This window comes from Myotis brandtii, unplaced genomic scaffold (genome assembly GCF_000412655.1).
Source record: "Myotis brandtii unplaced genomic scaffold, ASM41265v1 scaffold131, whole genome shotgun sequence".
Lineage (NCBI taxonomy): Eukaryota > Metazoa > Chordata > Mammalia > Chiroptera > Vespertilionidae > Myotis > Myotis brandtii.
The window spans coordinates 1,290,747-1,309,043 of record NW_005354632.1 but is presented as its reverse complement, the minus strand read 5'-3'; the positions used below and the strand labels follow the sequence as shown (position 1 = coordinate 1,309,043).

General features: G+C 52.2%; 2 protein-coding genes across 3 annotated transcripts in view; one reads left to right on the top strand and one right to left on the bottom strand.

Moving 5' to 3' along the window:
• VANGL1 (VANGL planar cell polarity protein 1) overlaps positions 1 to 4,472 on the top strand; it is a 35,149-nt gene extending 30,677 nt beyond the window's left edge. For both annotated transcript variants that reach the window (XM_014534544.1, XM_005859960.2), the window contains exon 8: positions 2,002 to 4,472. In XM_014534544.1, the coding sequence (XP_014390030.1) occupies positions 2,002 to 2,262 (261 nt within the window). In that variant the 3' untranslated portion in view covers positions 2,263 to 4,472. The remainder of the gene's footprint in view (positions 1 to 2,001) is intronic.
• An 8,392-nt stretch (positions 4,473 to 12,864) lies between these two features.
• CASQ2 (calsequestrin 2 (cardiac muscle)) overlaps positions 12,865 to 18,297 on the bottom strand; it is a 43,953-nt gene continuing 38,520 nt past the window's right edge. Inside the window, exons 9-11 of the mRNA XM_005859959.2 lie at positions 17,177 to 17,277; positions 15,284 to 15,358; positions 12,865 to 13,850 (exon numbers count right to left, since the gene is read on the bottom strand). Coding sequence (XP_005860021.1) covers positions 13,644 to 13,850; positions 15,284 to 15,358; positions 17,177 to 17,277 — 383 coding nt within the window. The 3' untranslated portion in view covers positions 12,865 to 13,643. The remainder of the gene's footprint in view (positions 13,851 to 15,283; positions 15,359 to 17,176; positions 17,278 to 18,297) is intronic.

Below are 18,297 nucleotides of genomic sequence, written 5' to 3'. Positions count from 1 at the left end.
TCAATCTCTCTCATCGATGTTTCTAGCTCTCTATCCCTCTCCCTTCTTCTCTGTGGAAAATCAATAAAATATATTTAAAAAAAAAAAAAGAAACTTCGTGGCAGAAAGTCGGTATTTTGTGGAAGAGCCACACTGAAGGGGCCAAAGAGCCGCATGTGGCTCACGAGCCACGGTTTGCCGACCACTTCCCTAGGGCAAACAGTTCTTCCTGGTAGCGTGGGGGGTGTGCACGTGTGTGTATGTGTGTGTGTGTGTGTGTGTGTGTGTGAGTGTGACTGTATTTAAAGCAGAAATGGGGGGTGGGGGACAAATGGTATCCTACATACATATAGTCTGGAAACTTGCTTTCTTCCTTAAAGCTCTCGGGCTGTCTTTCGATGTCAGGACTTCCCGATCTCTGTCCTACACATGGGACTCACTCCCTCTAACAGCCGCACCGCCTTCCATTGAATCCTGTGATGCGCTTAACTGATTGCCTGTTGGTACACTCTCCAATTGAGCTCTTTTGTGAGTCTGCACCGGGGCTGGGCCCTTTCTGTTCCTCGGTGTGATCGGAACGCAGCCACGCCCCCTTATTACATATCTTCCGTGGCTGCTTTCTCTCCACGAGGCTGAGCTGAGTGGCGGTGACAGAGTGGGGCTTGTAAAGCCGAGAACATGTACATTCAGAGAACAGTGTGCCAGCCCCTGGCCTGCACAGTGCTGACGTGACTGTCCGCTTTGCATGTGTTTCCGTGCTTGCGTGCTGGTGTTCCTAAAGGACGCGTTTCTCGCGGAGGAGCCGCCGGGTCACAGGCCGTCCTTCCGAGGCGTGAGGCAGTGTTACACTCGCCTCTGGGATCCTCGGATCCGGGGGGGACACTGCTTCTTCCCCCCACACTCAGCAGCATCGGGGTCACCGTTCTTTTTACTCACTGCCCACCTAAGAGAAGGAAAAAGATTTCTTACTATTTGAATTCATATTTGTAAAAATTCTTAATGTGCCAGGACGTCTTTCATAGGTTAATGTTCTGTTTATTCTCCTATAAGTTGTCTTACTGACTTCATTTCTCTGATTGTTGAATTGTTTCTTTTTCGTGTGGTTCCTAAGAGCTCTTGTCATATCAGAAGTGTGTTTGTACCAGAGGCTCAGCTCTGCTTAGAACAGGTGCTCGCAGCGCTGAGATCAGGACCTGAGGCAGCAGCGAGGGGGGTGCTGGGGACCCCTTACCGCCTGTGTCCCGACCAGAGTGACACATCCCAGCGTTTTCTATGTCTCGCCGGCTCATCCTTTCTGCAGCCGAGTCAGGGTATTGATGGATGTGATACACGTGCTGTGAGCTCGGGTGTGTGCTGGGTACAATGGGAAGCCAGTGCCTGCCCCCCAGGAGAGGAGAGTCCCATGTGGGGCCCAGACCCCAGGTCAGCAGTTAATTGTCCCGAAAGGGAAAGCCGCCCGGGCGTCCAGCAGTGATCCCAGGCGTTCAGGGCGTGCTCATCTGTCCTGGAGGCCCAGGAGGTGGTTGGAGAGGACTTAAAGGGCCAGGGGGGATTTGAAGATGACATTCAGCAGATGGAGTGATACCGTGAAGGTGGGGGGACCCCAGAGAATCCAAGGAGCTGGCAACAGGAGGTGTGAAGGGAGGTGGGGCCTGGCCAGCCCTCAGACTTGCCGTGCACCCCCACCCCCATCGCTGGCGTTGATTGGCAACATTGATCGTAGTCACCTCCTGCCATGAGATGGTTCGTTGCCCACTTCGTCCTCACAGCAGGCCTGTGAGTTAGGTGCTGTCATCCCCACTTTCAGAGCTTAGGTGACTGCTCCAGTCCAGAGCCAGCCGGCGGGAGAGCAGGTGTCTGTGCACGTGCAGGTCTATCCCTGCAGGTGTGCAGCTCATGTTCTGGAGTGTTCTCTGTGCCCGGCCCTGCTGAGCTCCCAGTGTGGGAGGAGGCAGACCTGCAGTAATAGGGCTGCCCTCAGACCAGGTGGCTCTCCCTAACGGCCTTCCTCCTCTGTTCCAGGCCTTCCTGGAGCGTTACCTCCGCGCGGGCCCCACGCTGCAGTACGACAAGGAGCGCTGGCTGTCCACACAGTGGCGACTGGTCAGTGACGAGGCCGTGACGAACGGGCTGCGGGACGGACTCGTCTTCGTCCTGAAGTGCCTGGACTTCGGCCTCGTGGTCACTGTGAAGAAGATCCCCTTCATCGCGCTCTCGGAGGAGTTCGTAGACCCCAAGTCGCACAAGTTTGTCCTCCGCCTGCAGTCGGAGACGTCGGTGTAAAAGTCCTGCGTTTGCGGCTTTATTCCAAGAAAAGAACAGGGAGGGAGATCCGCGTGCACGGAGGGCCACCTGGTGTGTGTGACGTTCATTGCCGAGACTGGCCGGCGCTGGACCAGCGGCCTGACCTGCACTTTATTTGGAAGGAAGACGAGGTGTCGCCCTGGAAATCCATGCGGGGGACACCTGACTGGCGGATGGGACTTCTCAAGAGGCCGTCCCCCGGCGTTCCTGTGGCAGCTGTAACCAAAGTGGAGCGGGCGGCTCTGGGAGCCTCGCCTTACAGCTTTGTCCCCGCCGTCTCCGGCGCCACACCCTCCACAGCTCCCAGGGGACACGTCTTTATCCTGGTTCCGGAAGCCAGACGTGTGTGTGTGTGTGTGTGTGTGTGTGTAAAGGTCCAGTTCCACTCCCCCCGCAGCCAGGGGCTGTTCCTTGTTGCCTTAGGTTTCACCGAGAGAGATCACAACAGAAAATGTGCACTAATGATTCGATTGGATCTTTCTTTTCCCAAAGAGAAAACCAGGCCGCTCTGTTTCTGATCCTGTTTCCCTACCGGCCAGAGCAGGTAGCCTTTGCTCACTCTGTGATGGGCACCTGTCTTCACCCATCCGTTCCCTCCCCTCCTCCCTCCCCCAGCAGACACAGACACACACACACACACACACACACACACGCACACGCACACACACGCATGCACACGCATGCACACACACACACCACCCCCCCGTGGCTGGCAGGTCCGGCCTGGGAAGCCCAACCTTCAGAGCTGCCAGGGACCTGGCCCTGCCCATGTGCCTCAGGTGCTCCCACGGATTGTTTGCGTAGGGAAGCGTGGATTTCCGCCGCCCCCCGTAGATCGCCAGGAGGGCAAGCCAGCTGGAATGTCCCTTAGAACCCCTCCCTGCTCCCCTCCCCTGCTCCCCACCCACCGGGGAGGACTGACACTGTGGCGGACTGGCAGCTTCAGCGTGGAGCCTCTAACGTCCCGGGAGTGCCTGCCAGGGGAGACCAGGCTATGCCACCACGCTGACAGCTGACAGCTGCTGCCCGGCCCCTGATTTCTGACCACTGTCACTGTGCACCCCACTCCTGCCCTCTGCCGCTCACTCCTGGGAAGGGCTGGTCGGCCCCTGGTGTTGACCTGGCTTGTAGAGTTTGGTCAAGAGAGAAGGAAAGGTGCCCTGGCTAGTGTGGCTCAGTTGGTTGAGCGTCATCCTATGCACCAAGACGTCTCTGGTTTCATTCCTGAGGGCACCAGAGAGAGAGAGAGAGAGAGAGAGAAGGAGGGAGGGAGGATGGGCCGCAGAGCATAAGGAAAGGGGAGTGGGGGCCAGTCTTAGGGTCCGTGATCAGCTTCTTAAATGCAGCTGGTTCCAGGGGCTTTCCCGGGGCCTGTGCTGGGGCTCGGCAGAAGCCTGTGCAGGGGCTCGGGGGGAGCCACACCGGGTTCTCCTGCCTCCCTCTGCCTCCTGTATCCACGGCACACCTTTACCAGGTGCTCCCTCGTGCTTTCCCGGGCACATAGGGCCCCGTCTGCTCGCTTCAGTGTGTTCCCACACCGCCCCCTGGTTATGCGTCCACAGGTGGCACAGGATTCATGTGTCGTTCTTTAAATCAGAGTCGGCTTTGGATATCTGTACCTGAAAAAGAAAACGGTGTTCTTGAACGAACAGCCTTCAGGTCGAAAGGAAGACGTGTTGGGAAAGAAGGAAGGGAAGCCAGTCGGCCTGGCGTGGGGCCGAGGTGCGCTGTGTCACCGCACGGTTCCGCTGCTGGAACACACCCCGTAACCATGGTGCTTCCGTCCTTAGTGTTTGCCTGTAGGTCCCTTCAAGCTGGACATTCCTTAGGGTGATGTCTTTCTCAGGAATATGTTTCGGGAGATGGTGAATGTCTATGACTTTGGCTGCGTGAAGGTTACAACGTCCGAGGCTGCTGCATCGGGGGCACAGCGGTGGACACGCCCTCCATGTGCCTGCACGTGGTTCACTGCTCACCAGCGTCCCCAGGGCCCAGGCTTCCAGCCCGGTCTGCAGTTGCCAGCCCCGGAGGGGTCACGTCGGATTGGCTGCTTCGGTGCCTGCACCCCCGCAGGTGAAGAAAGGTTAATATATTTCCTCTCTACCCGTTTCTCTCTCCCTCAGCCTTGTCAGACCTTCTGAAATTACTGTTTCTGTTTTAAGTTGAATACTGATTTTTTTTTACACTGACCCTTTACTGTTTCTGTTTTAAGTTGAATACTGATTTTTTTTACACTGACTTTGTACGAACCCTTTTTTGAAAGAATACCAAAATAAAATGCAGGGTCTCTGGACACAGACTTTGCACGTTCAAACCCTTAATAGCGGGGACAGTGTCCATGGCGTTAACACGCTGAAGAGCCGCACCCCGCCCTGGAACACAGTGCGTCTTTATTTCAGTTCCTGGAACCAATCGGCTGTTCTTCTTAAAAGGGGGTGTTCTGTGCCCTGGGGCTGGTCGCCTATAGATACATCCACATTAGAGGAGACAGATTTCATTTGCCTTAACTGTTTATAGATTTTTCTATCACTTTCAACCGAAGGTTTTACATTGTGGATGTTAATTGCTAAAGCGCAGGAGGTAATGAGCGCCCGCCTGAGACCGCTGTCTCCCTGGCGGTGTCTCAGCCAGTAGATAACTTTTGTCCTGAAGTGTGTCCTTTCGAAGGTAATGGCCATTTTTAATCGCCCGTGACCTGAATGTTGAAGTCTGCGTGCTCGGAGGTGGAAGGGATGGTAAGGTGTGGTCGTTCATCCATCCTTTGCATTAGCAGTTAAGTCGAAGCACCGAATGCTTTCGCTCAGGTTCATGAAGCAAGCCCTCGAGAAAGTGCATGGCCAGCATGCTATCCGGCCATTACCATCTCCCTTTCTCCCTCTCTCCTCTTCAAATCTACAGACAGGACAGGTCCCACACAGCGGGTGGTAAGAGGTAGATGGCCCCTGTGGGTGTGTGCACGTGTGTGTGTTGTGTGTATGTGCCTGTGTATGTTGTGTGTATGTGTGTGTGCCTGTGTGTGCACTGCCTGTGTGTGTGCACGTGCCTGTGTGTGTTGTGTGTATGTGTGTGTCGTGTGTGGCTTGTTGCCCGAGCTTGGACCTCCTTTTCCATCGGGAGAACGAGGCTGTGCTGCCGAGTGTAGGAAAGGGATGAGGTTCCCATGGAGTCCTCTGTCTTGCATCTCAGCTTCCCCTCTGAGTGCACATGTTTAGATGTGGATATGGCTCAGTGGGGAGCCATGTGCCTTTCAGGTTGGCAGAACGCGATCACCCTGCCCCTCCCCATGCCTGCCCCTGGGAGAGAGTGTCCCAGCCACTCAGTGAGACCAGCAAATCAGGCCTGCAGTTGGCTCTTCCCCCCGGGCCCTGCTGTGTCAGGCTCTCTCAGCAGCGACGCGCGTCCTGTGTGGCTGGGTGTTTCCATGCACACGAGCCTTTCTCAGCGTGTGTGTTAGCACGTAGATGGCATGTTTGCATGTTAGGCACCTGCACATCTGTGTTGTCTGTGGCAGATGGTATGTCTCTTTGTAGGTAACTTGTTTGTGTGTTTCTGTGGATGAGCATGTGAGGTACATGTGCTTCTACACAGGCCGTGTGTTTGAGAGCTTTCCTAATTGCACCCATGGTTGGGAGGGTGCTGCATAGCCAGGGACCCCTCCCTCCCTCCTGTACCCCTTTCCCTCGGTCACACCGGCTCCTCCCAGGAGTGAGCGGCGTTGGCACTGAGCTGTCTCCTGCAGGGCCCGCCCACCTGCAGGCCAGTCCACGGGACCTTGTTCAGGCCCGTCTGACCTGACAGCAGAGAGAAAGGTCAAGTTCTGCGGCAATTACCCTTCCACCTCCATGACCCTGGAAGCCTTACTGTATGTTTCCCAATACAGCTGAAAAACTGAGCGTCATCCAAAAAATGAGCTGGAACCCTGAGGGTAGCACAGAACGTTGGCACGATATTTAAACAGTCCTGCCGCAGCGACCCTGCGATTGTAATGTGATGCTGTGTTTCTGGGTAGCATTGATGCTTCCTGCATCTTGTTACAAAAAATAAATCCCTGCTGTGAACATACTACCCTGTAACCTTGTGGTCATGTTCCATCCCACGTAAATGCGAGTTGTTCTTGAGCCTAGAGCACAGCCCATGGCCGGGATTCAGTGCTAGTGAGTGGAGCTATCAGACCCACAGCGAGAACTGAACTCACTGAGCTTTAACCCAGAGGATGCTCGGAACCTTTAGACCAGACCACGTCTTGGACAAGAGAATACGGTCAAAGAAGGAAGAGAAGGTCCTGACGTATTCACCAGGCACGTAGGCCAGGGCCTTGTTATCCTCACAGCCTCTCAAGGTGGGTTCCCTCAGTGGTGCAGGTGAGAAAAAGGGTGTCGGAGAGGGGGACACCTGCCACGGCCTCGGGTAGTGAGAGGAAGTTGGCATCCAGTGTGCGGTTCCATCCCTCGGTCACTGTACCTTGAGGTCTGATCTCACTGAGCTGGCATTTCGGATGCAGAGGAGGGGCCTGCGGACACTTCACCTTGAACCAGAACCTGGGTTTGTCGGAGGTGGAACTGCTTTTGCTCCTTTGCTTTGGGTTTGCCCAGAGATGTGGCCCCGCCGGAAGCAGATGCCATTGGATTTTCAATGAAAAGAACTTGAGAATCCTCCCACCCCCAGAAAAACCAGTGCTGCCCGTGTCGCCCCTGGGGCAAGACCCGGTGCTGGTCCCTGTGCTGTGTCAACATCCTGTCGCTGGCTGGGGGGAGAGGGTTGGGGGGAGAGGGACCGCCCACAGGCCTAGCCAGGAGCTGTGCAGCCCTGTTTTCCCCTGTTCCTGTGGCTTTAAGTCTGGGCTCCGTTGTGCCTAAACTACCCTCTTCTCTCCTGCTGTTTGCATTCAGTAAAGGACAGGGAAGCGGGGACAGTGCTCACACCCTCGGCATTGTGCTCATCAGGAACGGGGACAGGTGTCAAAGGGCAGATAAGAAATCAAACTACTGAGTACAATGCGATGTCAGGACTGTGAGTCCCTTTACCGGGCCTTGTCCCACCTCTCCTTAGATAACCCCGCTTGTTTTGTTTCACCTGTAAAATAAGTCTCTATCAGGAGTGTCTCCAACACAACAACAGATTCCTAACACCCGAAGGGTCACTTCCCATTGGCACTGAGTCTGCAATGTATGTGTCTCGGCTCGAAATCTCGGCTCTTGTCTCAGTGAGATAAAAACAAGCTTATCTGAAGCCTCGGGACAAATGTGACCACCCCCTGGGCTTTTAACCTGAATGTCTTTGGTATTTCTTGTGGCACGGAAGTACTATTTGGATAAAATAAACAAGAAAATCCAAACTTTGTTAATAATTCCTTGTCTTTATGATGTAGGCTTTCATTAACTAGCAATCCCTTCTGGACCCCTAAATTATGACCCAATTGGATTTCCAAGCCATCGCTTATGAGTACACATGTGTGGCGTGTCCAAGACCCGGTGCTGGTCCCTGTGCTGTGTCAACATCCTGTCGCTGGCTGGGGGGAGAGGGTTGGGGGGAGAGGGACCGCCCACAGGCCTAGCCAGGAGCTGTGCAGCCCTGTTTTCCCCTGTTCCTGTGGCTTTAAGTCTGGGCTCCGTTGTGCCTAAACTACCCTCTTCTCTCCTGCTGTTTGCATTCAGTAAAGGACAGGGAAGCGGGGACAGTGCTCACACCCTCGGCATTGTGCTCATCAGGAACGGGGACAGGTGTCAAAGGGCAGATAAGAAATCAAACTACTGAGTACAATTCGATGTCAGGACTGTGAGTCCCTTTACCGGGCCTTGTCCCACCTCTCCTTAGATAACCCCGCTTGTTTTGTTTCACCTGTAAAATAAGTCTCTATCAGGAGTGTCCCCAGCACAACAACAGATTCCTAACTCCCGAAGGGTCACTTCCCATTGGCGCTGAGTCTGCAATGTATACATCTCGGCTCGAAATCTCGGCTCGAACACATCGGTGTTTTCTTGTCTCAGTGGGATAAAAACACCCTTACCTGAAGCCTTGGGACAAATGTGACCACCCCCTGGGCTTCTAACCTGAATGTCTTTGGTATTTCTTGTGGCACAAAAGTACTATTTGGATAAAATAAACAAGAAAATCCAAGCTTTGTTAATAATTCCTTGTCTTTATAATGTAGGCTTTCATTAACTAGCAATCCCTTCTGGACCCCTAAATTATGACCCAATTGGATTTCCAAGCCATCGCTTATGAGTACACATGTGTGGCGTGTCCAGCCGGGTGGGTGCGGCTCACTGCGGGGTGCACGTAGCCAGCCTGGCGGATGACCAGTCTCAACACGGATGCCAGGCCAGAGGGGCCGGGGCCAGGTCTCATTCAGAGAAGTTTCTTTGACGATGACTTTTGTGTTGAAGGAACTGCATTTCTAGATTCAGAATCCAGCATCAACCCAAAAAGTTGAGTGACAGACTGTCTCGCTGTATCTGACGGAGCCTTAACCGTTTGTGCAAGGATGTGGTCGGGGTCTTTCGTGTTCTCCCGGATTAGCTGACGCTGCACTTTGTAGCCAGGAGGGCCAGTTTTGCTGACCAGCCTCAACTCCTGAGAATCACGTGTGTATGGCGAGTCTGGTGTGACTCCCTGCACCCTCAGGGCGGCGGGCTCTCGGAGACATTCCGAACACGTGAATGAATGAATGGTCGGCCAGCAGCCGTCTGCGGGAGCACGCGTGCCTGCATTCACAGGTTATGCTGTGACCTCCTCTCCTTGTGGCATCAGTAACGGTGCCAGTGTCTCTGAGGGACAGGGTGTGCCTGGCATCCCGGTCATTTTGAATCCCCCGTCCCAGTGAACTCATGTTACATGTTACATTTTTTATTCTGTAAAACTTGGAAAATAAGCAGAAATCCTAAGTGGAATTTTGTTTCTCTTTCTCATCTAAAGACTTTTACGGGACATTTTCGCTCTTGCATGATTTAGATACCTTATTAGAGATAACCTGTCAAGTTTCTGTGAAAACTAAGTCAATTAGGGTAGATTGAATGGGAAAGTAGAATCACCATTGCATTTAAAACACACACACACACACACACACACACACACACACACACACACACACCTGGTTGCAATCATTTTATGGCCAAGAGAATATTCTAAATGAATAGACTACTGGAAATCTTAGGCTCTAAAACCTGGAGATGAAACAGGCCTTTCTGAGTAAATCCATAAATGGAAAAAAGATCTTTGAGTCAAGAGTGAGAAAAGTGTCATACGCTGGATTTGGGGTAGCGGTGGTGGTGGTGGTGAATATTGGATTGTTTTTGTGAGTGGCTTGGTATTTCAGTTTAAATTGGTGATTTATTTTAGCTAGCTCTATTTAAAGGGAGCTTGATTATTTGACAAATGGATTTTCACTCAGCTATCTCTTTACCTGTGCGGAGCGCCGACAGCTCACACATTCTTATCTGTTGCATGGACAGGAGTGAGAGAAAGCAATTGGTGTGAACATGTTCATGGTATAGATCATTGATAAGCTGTTTCTCTGGGCCGTCAGCCAAGATGTGCACCATTTATATCCTCATGAACAAACGCTACTGGAGAAAAGATGAAAGCTGTGTGCGGACATAAACCAGAGATTCCTTTCTTTTCCATCCATTCCCCATGGTGCAGCCATAGAATGTTGCAGAGTTTTGAGAGTCTCAGTGAGAAGCTACCAGGTGATGGACGTGGAGTGACAGGTATCAGGATGGCATCAGGCAGAGCCAGTGCCAGAGGCAGGGGCGTGGGAACAGCAGTGTCTCTGCTTGAAGGGAAACTCAGTAATTCCCTGTTGGTGTCAAAGTGTCATACAGGCATCTTCTCATTACACGGGCTGCTGTTGACATCAGACAAGCAAAGCTATGTTGGACTTTTGGGTATGTTGTCTGTATCTATATCTGATCTTATTACTGTGGTTCTGAGAATTCATATTCCAGACAAAATGATGATGCATTTGTGGAAATGACACGAGGTGCTTTGCACATTTTTCCTGTTCCAGCTTCTTGCTCATGAAAATGATTGTGCATTCTTGATAACACAAGTGAGTTATTTTTTCCTAATAGGATGACCTTGACATTCTAATGATCTGACATCCCCCATACTGTTTAAATGGATCATCGCCTCCGAAATGAACGGAGAAGGGGTCTCTTGGTGTAATCAGTGAAAAGGATTGTGGGACATGCACTTGAGTTCATCTTCGGACACTTTCTGAGAAAAAGAAATGGGATCCTTTGATTCCTTAATTTTAGGAATTTCGTTTAAATCCTTGATTTAAGTGTAAACATGGGATTATAGTGACCCTCTTTTAAAGTGTTTGTGTGACCCCAGGAAAATGACACGAGCCCCCCGTGTCCCTCTCAGATTCCTCGTCTGTAAAATGGGGAGAATAACCAGACCCATCTCCTGAGAGCCTTGTGAAGATGAAGTGAGATCATTCACGTTAAAGCAATGGCATCGCGCTCCAGGCCAAACATTCCGTAACTATCAGCTCCAAACGTTTCAGACCAGTGACCAAGCAGCTGCTTCCAGACAGTGACCCCCAGAGCCTCTGACACAGGAGCTCAGGGCGGGATTTAAACCGCCTGTGCATTGCTCACCGTCTCCCAGGGTGAACAAGGGGGTCTCCCCGGGCTGGGGAACAGACCACTTTTATGACGGACCACATTCCTTGGCTGTTTGAAAGATTAGCTTCAAAGATGGCTGTGAAAACGTACCTCCCCGAGAGGTTACTGGAGGTAAGCCTGGGCCTGGCTGGTTGGCAGTGTAGCCCAGCCTGGGATGCGCCTGCCTCGAGTTGTGTGTGTGGGGGGGGGGGGGGCGAGAATAAGAGGACGGAGGCCCTGCATGCAGTGTTTTACCCAGCAGTCCTGGGGATTATGCATTGTTACCCAGCAGTCCTGGGGTGTTACGGGTATTCTGATGAATCAGTTATTCGCTCATCAATTCAATAACAGACTATCTACTTGGTGCTGGGGATGCAAAGATAAATTCCTTGCCCACAATTTACTGAAAGGGCAAATATGAAATATGTGTTGCAATTTAAATAAGTGTGGTGAGCATGGCTGGCATGACTTCAGTGGTTGAGCATCAACCTCTGAGCCAGGAGGTCACAGTTTGATTCCTGGGTTGCGGGCTAGATCCCCCGTAGGGGGTGTGCAGGAGGCAGCCAATCCATGATTCTCGCTCATCATTGATGTTTCTATCTCTCTCTCCCCTCCTCTCTTAAATCAATTAAAAAATATATATTAATAAATAAGTAAGTGCTGCGAATCAGGGTACATACAAAATGCCATGGACATAGAAGGGAAGGGGCCAGGTCACCCAGGCCAGTGGTTGGCAAACTGCGGCTCGCGAGCCACATGCGGCTCTTTGGCCCCTTGAGTGTGGCCACGAAGTTTCAATCGCACTGTACGTGCGCACCTGCACGTGGTATTTTGTGGAAGAGCCACACTCAAGGGGCCGCAGTTTGCCGACCACTGACCTAGGCAACTGGATAGATGGTGACATCACTCATCCAAACTGGGGCTCCACTAAGAGGAGGAGGGGAACCCTAGGGGTGAAGGTAATGGCCTTGGGTTTTGGTACATTGTTTGAAGTGTTTGTGCAACATCCAAACCAAGATGTCCAAGAGCAGTTGAATAGATGGGTCTAAGTCAAGGTTAGCAACCCAGACATGGAAGTCATTAGCACATAGGTGGTAGCTGATGGGCATGGATGATCCTACCCTAGAAACATGTCAGAAAGAGTTGAGATACTGGGAAACACTAACATTTAAAGGGTGGGCAGAGGAAGGAAGGCCAGAAAGGAAAACTGAAGAGAGAGAGAGAGAAAGAGAGGGGGGGGGGGAATGGGAGCAGGATCAGAAAATCAGAAAGGATTTCCAAGATAGTCTTAATATTGGGGAGCTTTTGGGTCTTGCTCCTCGGCATTGGCCATCAGTTTGGCTCAAATGAACTCATAAAAATTCTCCAAAAAAAAAAAAAAGAAGAGACAGTTTTAATATTTTCAAAATATGACTTTAATGACAGTTAGTTAGCTAGTATTCCATAAAAGGATTGCCCTATTTTTGAAGAATTTGCAGTGTCTTACACATGTCAAAAGATTGAGAAAATAAATTAGAACATTATTATTCAAACTTAACGCTAAAACTACCGAGCACGATATAACTTTTAGAGAGTTCTGAAGGCACTTGAGCATGTTTATTTTAGTGCCTCGGGGCATCACTATAAACTCTGTTTACTGTCCTGGTCAACTGTGGGAGTGCTGATGAAAGCAGAGTTAACTGACCTCTGGATAAACCAACCCTTTCTCCAAATGGGAGGGGGTGTCTAGACCCGAGCTCAGGCTAGGAAGCCACCTGACCCATCAGAAAAAATAAAATCCTTTCATTCTCTCAGTGTCTCCCCCTCCCCTATGTGAGACTTGTCCCTAAGGCAGTGGTTCTCAACCTTCTGGCCCTTTAAATACAGTTCCTCATGTTGTGACCCAACCATAAAATTATTTTCGTTGCTACTTCATAACTGTAATGTTGCTACTGTTATGAATCGTAATGTAAATATCTGATATGCAGGATGGTCTTAGGCGACCCCTGTGAAAGGGTCGTTGGACCGCCAAAGGGGTGGCGACCCACAGGTTGAGAACCGTTGCAAGGGAAGTTCAGAGAGCACGTTAACCTCCCTCCTAGTGCCCCACATACTGGAAGTGATGGTGACATCCATCCACATGCGCTGGTACAAGGCCTCTCGATAGCCATCCAAAGGCTCGGATCTGCGCTCATCATGGTCTGACCTTCACTTGAAGAATAAGCTTCATAGAGCCAAGAGAAGCTGCCTCATAAGCCTGTCTCCAAGGCTGAGCCTCCCCTACGAGGGTCTCACCGATGTGCCAGGCACCGGCTACAGGATTAATTGTGTGTCTTCCCTCGGCTCTGATGATAATACGGCCACTGCGTGTTGGCGAGTTAGCAAGCTGTCCATTCTGTCCCTGTCGGAGTCAGAGGAGACAAGTAAACTTGAGTAGCGGTGTGAGGGGAGGGCTCTCCCTGGACTGCCAGAGTCCAGCGCTGCCATGGCCACGGATGGCGGTCAGAGAGCAGAGCTTTCCCGTGACGGTCAGGACCATCCAGAGGGGAACGGTTCCCCCCTGACCTTGCCGAGCGGGGCGACTGGATTTAGAAAGGCATGTGCATGTGCTGACTGGTACAGCTCCTGATGGGAAGGGGTGGGAAGAGATGCTGGGAGAGGGGGAGGAGCGGCTGGGCGTGGCCGGGGCTGCTGGCTGCCACCTGGTGCTGTCCGTGTGGAAGGGGGGAGCCGGGATTCCGTTTTCATCAAAACCAGGTGGAGCCGGAGCTAGTCATCATCATCGTCACTGTCATCATTCTCCTCCTCATCAGAATTCTCACTGTCACCATCATCATCGTCATCATCATCATCATCTTCCTTGTCGTCTTCCTCGGTGTTTATCTTTCCAGAAAGCACGTCCTCAATCCAGTCCTCCAGGTCCCCGGCCGTGGGCAGGTCGTCGTCATCCGGAATCTCCATCCAGACGCTGTCGGCCTGCGGGGAGGGGCAGGATGAGGCAGTGATCGAGGCACGCGGCCGAGTCAGAGCCGAGGGCCCCACGCGGCTGTTATATAGATCCCTACCTAACAGCATCTATATCCCATTCTTAATGATTTTAATTGATTAATGAAGTCCGGTGCTGCTCATGAGTTGATACTACTGGTAACATGTGGCTCTTCGTCTTTGTTACTGTCTTAACAGTCTTCCGTGTTGGGGCCAGGTGTGCAGCGTAGTGGGTAGTTGATCATGTACTTGACAAAGTGGTCCCCCCGGTATTTCCAGTCCCCACCTGGCACCATACATGGTTATCACAATATTCGTGACTGTATTCCCTGCGCTGTACTTTACATTCCTGCGACTGTTTTGTAACTACCAGTTTCTACTTCTTAATTACATATTCTATTTTATATATACTAGAGGCCTGTTGCACGAAATTCGTGCAAGGGACTCGGTCCTCTCAGCCCTGGCCTCATCCAGACGGTGGTTCTGCTGTTCGGTCTAATTAGCATATTAGCTCTTTCTTATATAGGATTACATTTCTGGTAGGATAGCCACAAAACTACCACCCACGTTTCCCGCAGGGATCGGACTAGGATGGGGTCGGCAGTGCAGAGTGTTTTTGCTTTTCACCTTATATCCTACTGTTGTTTTGAAGTGTTTCAACTTGAGCAAATTGTTGACATTATTATTAATATAAAAACTAGTTTACAAAATACGTCAATGTAGAATTCCCCAGCTGACTGAACCCTGCCGACAGGGCGAGAGGAATGGCTAACGGGCCCCCTTCACACGCGTCGGCTCCAGTTAGCTGTGGCTCTGATGGACCCTCTGTGACCATCCCTTTCCGCCCATTACCCGTCTGCCTGGTGTGTCTGTCCCCTGTGTGTTGTTGTGTGGAGCTGCATCAGATGTCTGGCCTGAGGTCTGCCATTCCTCAGGCTCGGCCAGTCCTCCTCACTAGCCTCTCCCGCCCTCGGGCCAAGTGGGGCCTGGATGGTGAGGAGAAGCCCCGCCACCCCATGGCTTCCTCCTGATTCCTGTGACCCCGTCTCCTGTCTGCAACCTGGTGCCAGGGGATGGGCCACCATCCCCCTGCAATGGCAGCTCCAAGTGCGGGGTCCGTTGTGTGAAGAGACCTTGTTTCGGGGCATTGGAAGAAAGTACGGGGGGGCTTATTCCCAAATAGGCCGTGACCCAGGTCAGGCTGGCCCCATAATCAAGGACATGCGCCGTGGAAGGGAACCAGGGAACCATAGGTTGGGACTGGCTCCGAGACGAGGCAAGGGCCACGCTGAGCTTGGGCAGGGCCCAGGGTCCTGCTCCTTTATGAGGGACTGGACTCCCTGCGGACCTCACGGTCAAGGCTGCTCGGCAGAACACGGGGCCGGCCACGGGGGCCTGGGCAAGCTTCCACGGGGCGTACTCACATCTGTCACGTTCACCACCCCAATCTGCGGCTTGAATAGGTCGATCTTGAAAGTCTTTTCCCAATAGGCAATGAGCTGTGGTAACAGAAGGTAAAATTAGACGGCGGGGACAGGGCATTCCCTTAAAATCACTTTCTGTGGTGCCCCCACCTGCCATCCCATCATAGTAACTAGGTCACCGCTGGGTAAAGGGCTCCCAACAGCTGCGGGTACTTAAGAAATTGAAGACTTGCCCAGCCCACAGCCCTTTAAATCAGCACGGGAAGAAAGGATGTCATAACAAACCATGAAACGTGTCGTGTGGACGCGTGTGCAGCTGCAGGGGGGAGCGTTGCAGAGGTGGTCTAAAGTCGATCCCCAAATTACTTGGGGCTCTTTATAGTTTATGTGGTGGGAGAGATTTCCCTCCGCCTCTCTCAATGCCCCATTTAAAAACCCCTTACGCTGCGCCACCCTGCCCGTGAGGTCGCTGAGAAAGCAGTGACGCGCCGTCAGTTGGCATACAAGTAAGAAGCGTGCCTCTTCATTCAGCCAGGCATGTGGGCTGATCTCCGACGGGGTGGGTCTAAATGATGGGGGGCCATGGGCTAAAAACGGAGGCGTTCCATGGTGGAAAGTCTCCCAAGCCAATATATAGCCTGATCGGCCCTGGAAATCAGAATAGTCGGAGATTTTTTCCTTTGCAAAAAGCAAGGCAAAGATATAGAGCAGGTCAGAGCTGCAGACCATCCGCAAGCTTGCATAACCAAACAGTCCTGATAAATTAGAAATGCATTCGGGCCGTGGCCAAAGTCACAGCATACAGCGCCTCACAGGGCCGTGATTTTGTTACAATCGCCCGAAATGATGGCATTGACCTCAGGTGTCACGGAAGTCCCTGCCTTGGTTGCGATCACTAAAACCCCTCGGTGTTGTCTGTTTAACCATAGCACGACCAGTCCTGGCCTATGCACCGAACGGTAACTCCTGGAAGAAGCTAGACTTGCCATCTATAACCTATGAAACGTGTTCTGATGACCAGCACTTAGCACAACCTGAGGTCTGTTGACTGACCGGCGAAGCTTTGGCATCACGTAGACCTGGGTTGGAACATCACACCGACCAGTCACTGTTTTGACCTCTCCAGCTGCCGTTCCTGTCCTCTGTGACCCGGGGATTATAATAGTCCCCACTTCACAGGGTGTTGAGAGGATTAGATGAGGTGATACATGTGAAGAACTTACCTTAGTTCCAGGCATACAGTACACAGCAGCTACATTCATGATCGTCACCACTGGGCTTGTGCATTGTCCAAATTCTGCTTATTCTCTTTAAACCAAGCACAACCAAGGCTTGCTGCTCATTGATCGCTGACACCAGCAAGAGTTCGGACTTTTAAGGCTCTGACGCACGCTAATCCCGGGCTGGACACTAGGCCAGGACCTGGGAGAACCCGACGGAGACAGGGTCCCTGCCCTGGAGAGGTTGCTCCTCCTCCCCCTGCAGCTCTGGGCTCTATGCAAAGAGTTCACGTCTGGTTCTCATCACTTAGGACCTGGGTCGCCTCAGAACCACGGTCCCCACCCAGAAAAATGAGAGAGGCTACAGCAGTGGGTGGTGATGGGCTGCAGGCAGCTAGGGGGCTGCTGGCAGAAGCATTTCACCAGCTCAGCTGAGACTTCTGGTCTCCATGGAGTGAGAACAAATATATCTAACCACGTCAGGGTCAGCACCAGGCCCCAAAGTCAATGTTACCCCAGTGGCCAAGATCTCCCGTGCTGGATGGGGTGGCCATTGAGTTTATGCATGTGCCCCTCCTGTTTCACATCCTCCTTCACGTGAGAGGCCCTCACACCACCCCAAGCATGAGACTGTGACGGCGACCACGGCCGGGCCCGGGTCTGAGCCACTCACCAGAGGGAAGTCGTCCGGGTCGATCCAGATGATGCTCAGGTCCGGGTTGTCGGTGTTGTCCCGGGCCACCTGTTTCAGGGTCTCCAGGAACTCGTAGCCATCTGCAGCCGGATCAAGAAGGTGAGTAACCCCCGTGCCTACATGGCTCTCAGCACGGACGGCAGAGGCTGCGGTTTTTCCATGAGGGTTTCTTAAGCCATTGGCTGCGTACCCTCAAATTATAGGATTATTCTATAAAATGAGTCAGAGGAGAACCCTGCCACAAAGCAGCTTACTCAAAGGAAACAATAAAGTTTTTGAGTAAAGAAATGAAAAGTTCACAAGGAAGTGGCTGGCTCGTAACTCAAAGCCGAGCTCCGATCGGATCGCTAACCTGCAGGTGAAGATGGACCCGCCCGGCCTGGTCCTCACTCAGCCCTCAGGGTGGCTCCGGAAACCAGCAACTTGCCATCCCTCGGTTTCCCCACGACTGTGCTCTGGGACCAGGACATGGAGCCTGGACCCTGGGTTTTCTGCGGCCTGGAATCCCTAAAACCTTCCGACGAAGGCGGCTCCTGACCTAGAGCTGGTTTCATAGTTTTGAGAAGCAAATGGGGTGCCCCTCCCTCCCCATTTCCGTGTGGGCTGTGCTTCCCCTCAGTCAGGCCGCAGCACTCATTGCCCCCGGGGAGGGATGATTCATAGGAAAAGCAGACCCTGTCTTGTGAGTTTCAAGAACACAGATTTCTTTCTTTTCTTTTTTGCTTTAAAAGCTTAAATCTTGCAGGACTGCACACAACAAAATTTATACCATAAACAAGCATGTTGGAAGAATGTTTAGTAAGAGAAAGCCTCAGCAACCCCACCCCACTCCCAACTGGAAACAGAGTTTAGACTCTGGAAAGTCCCTGAGAATAAGCCTCTGTGTGTGTGTGTGCGCGCACGCGCATGCGTGTGTACAGGTCTGTACACATGAACGCAGGCCCATGTGAGCCTCGCTGTCCGCATACAGAAATGCCATAATTTTAGGGAATCCTAGAATATCGGGCACCCATGCTCTGATCTGGAATAAAACTCAGGGAAAGTGGAAGACCCAGAATCCCTGGGAAAAATCCCTCCCCCCACCCCCACCCCAGGCCCCC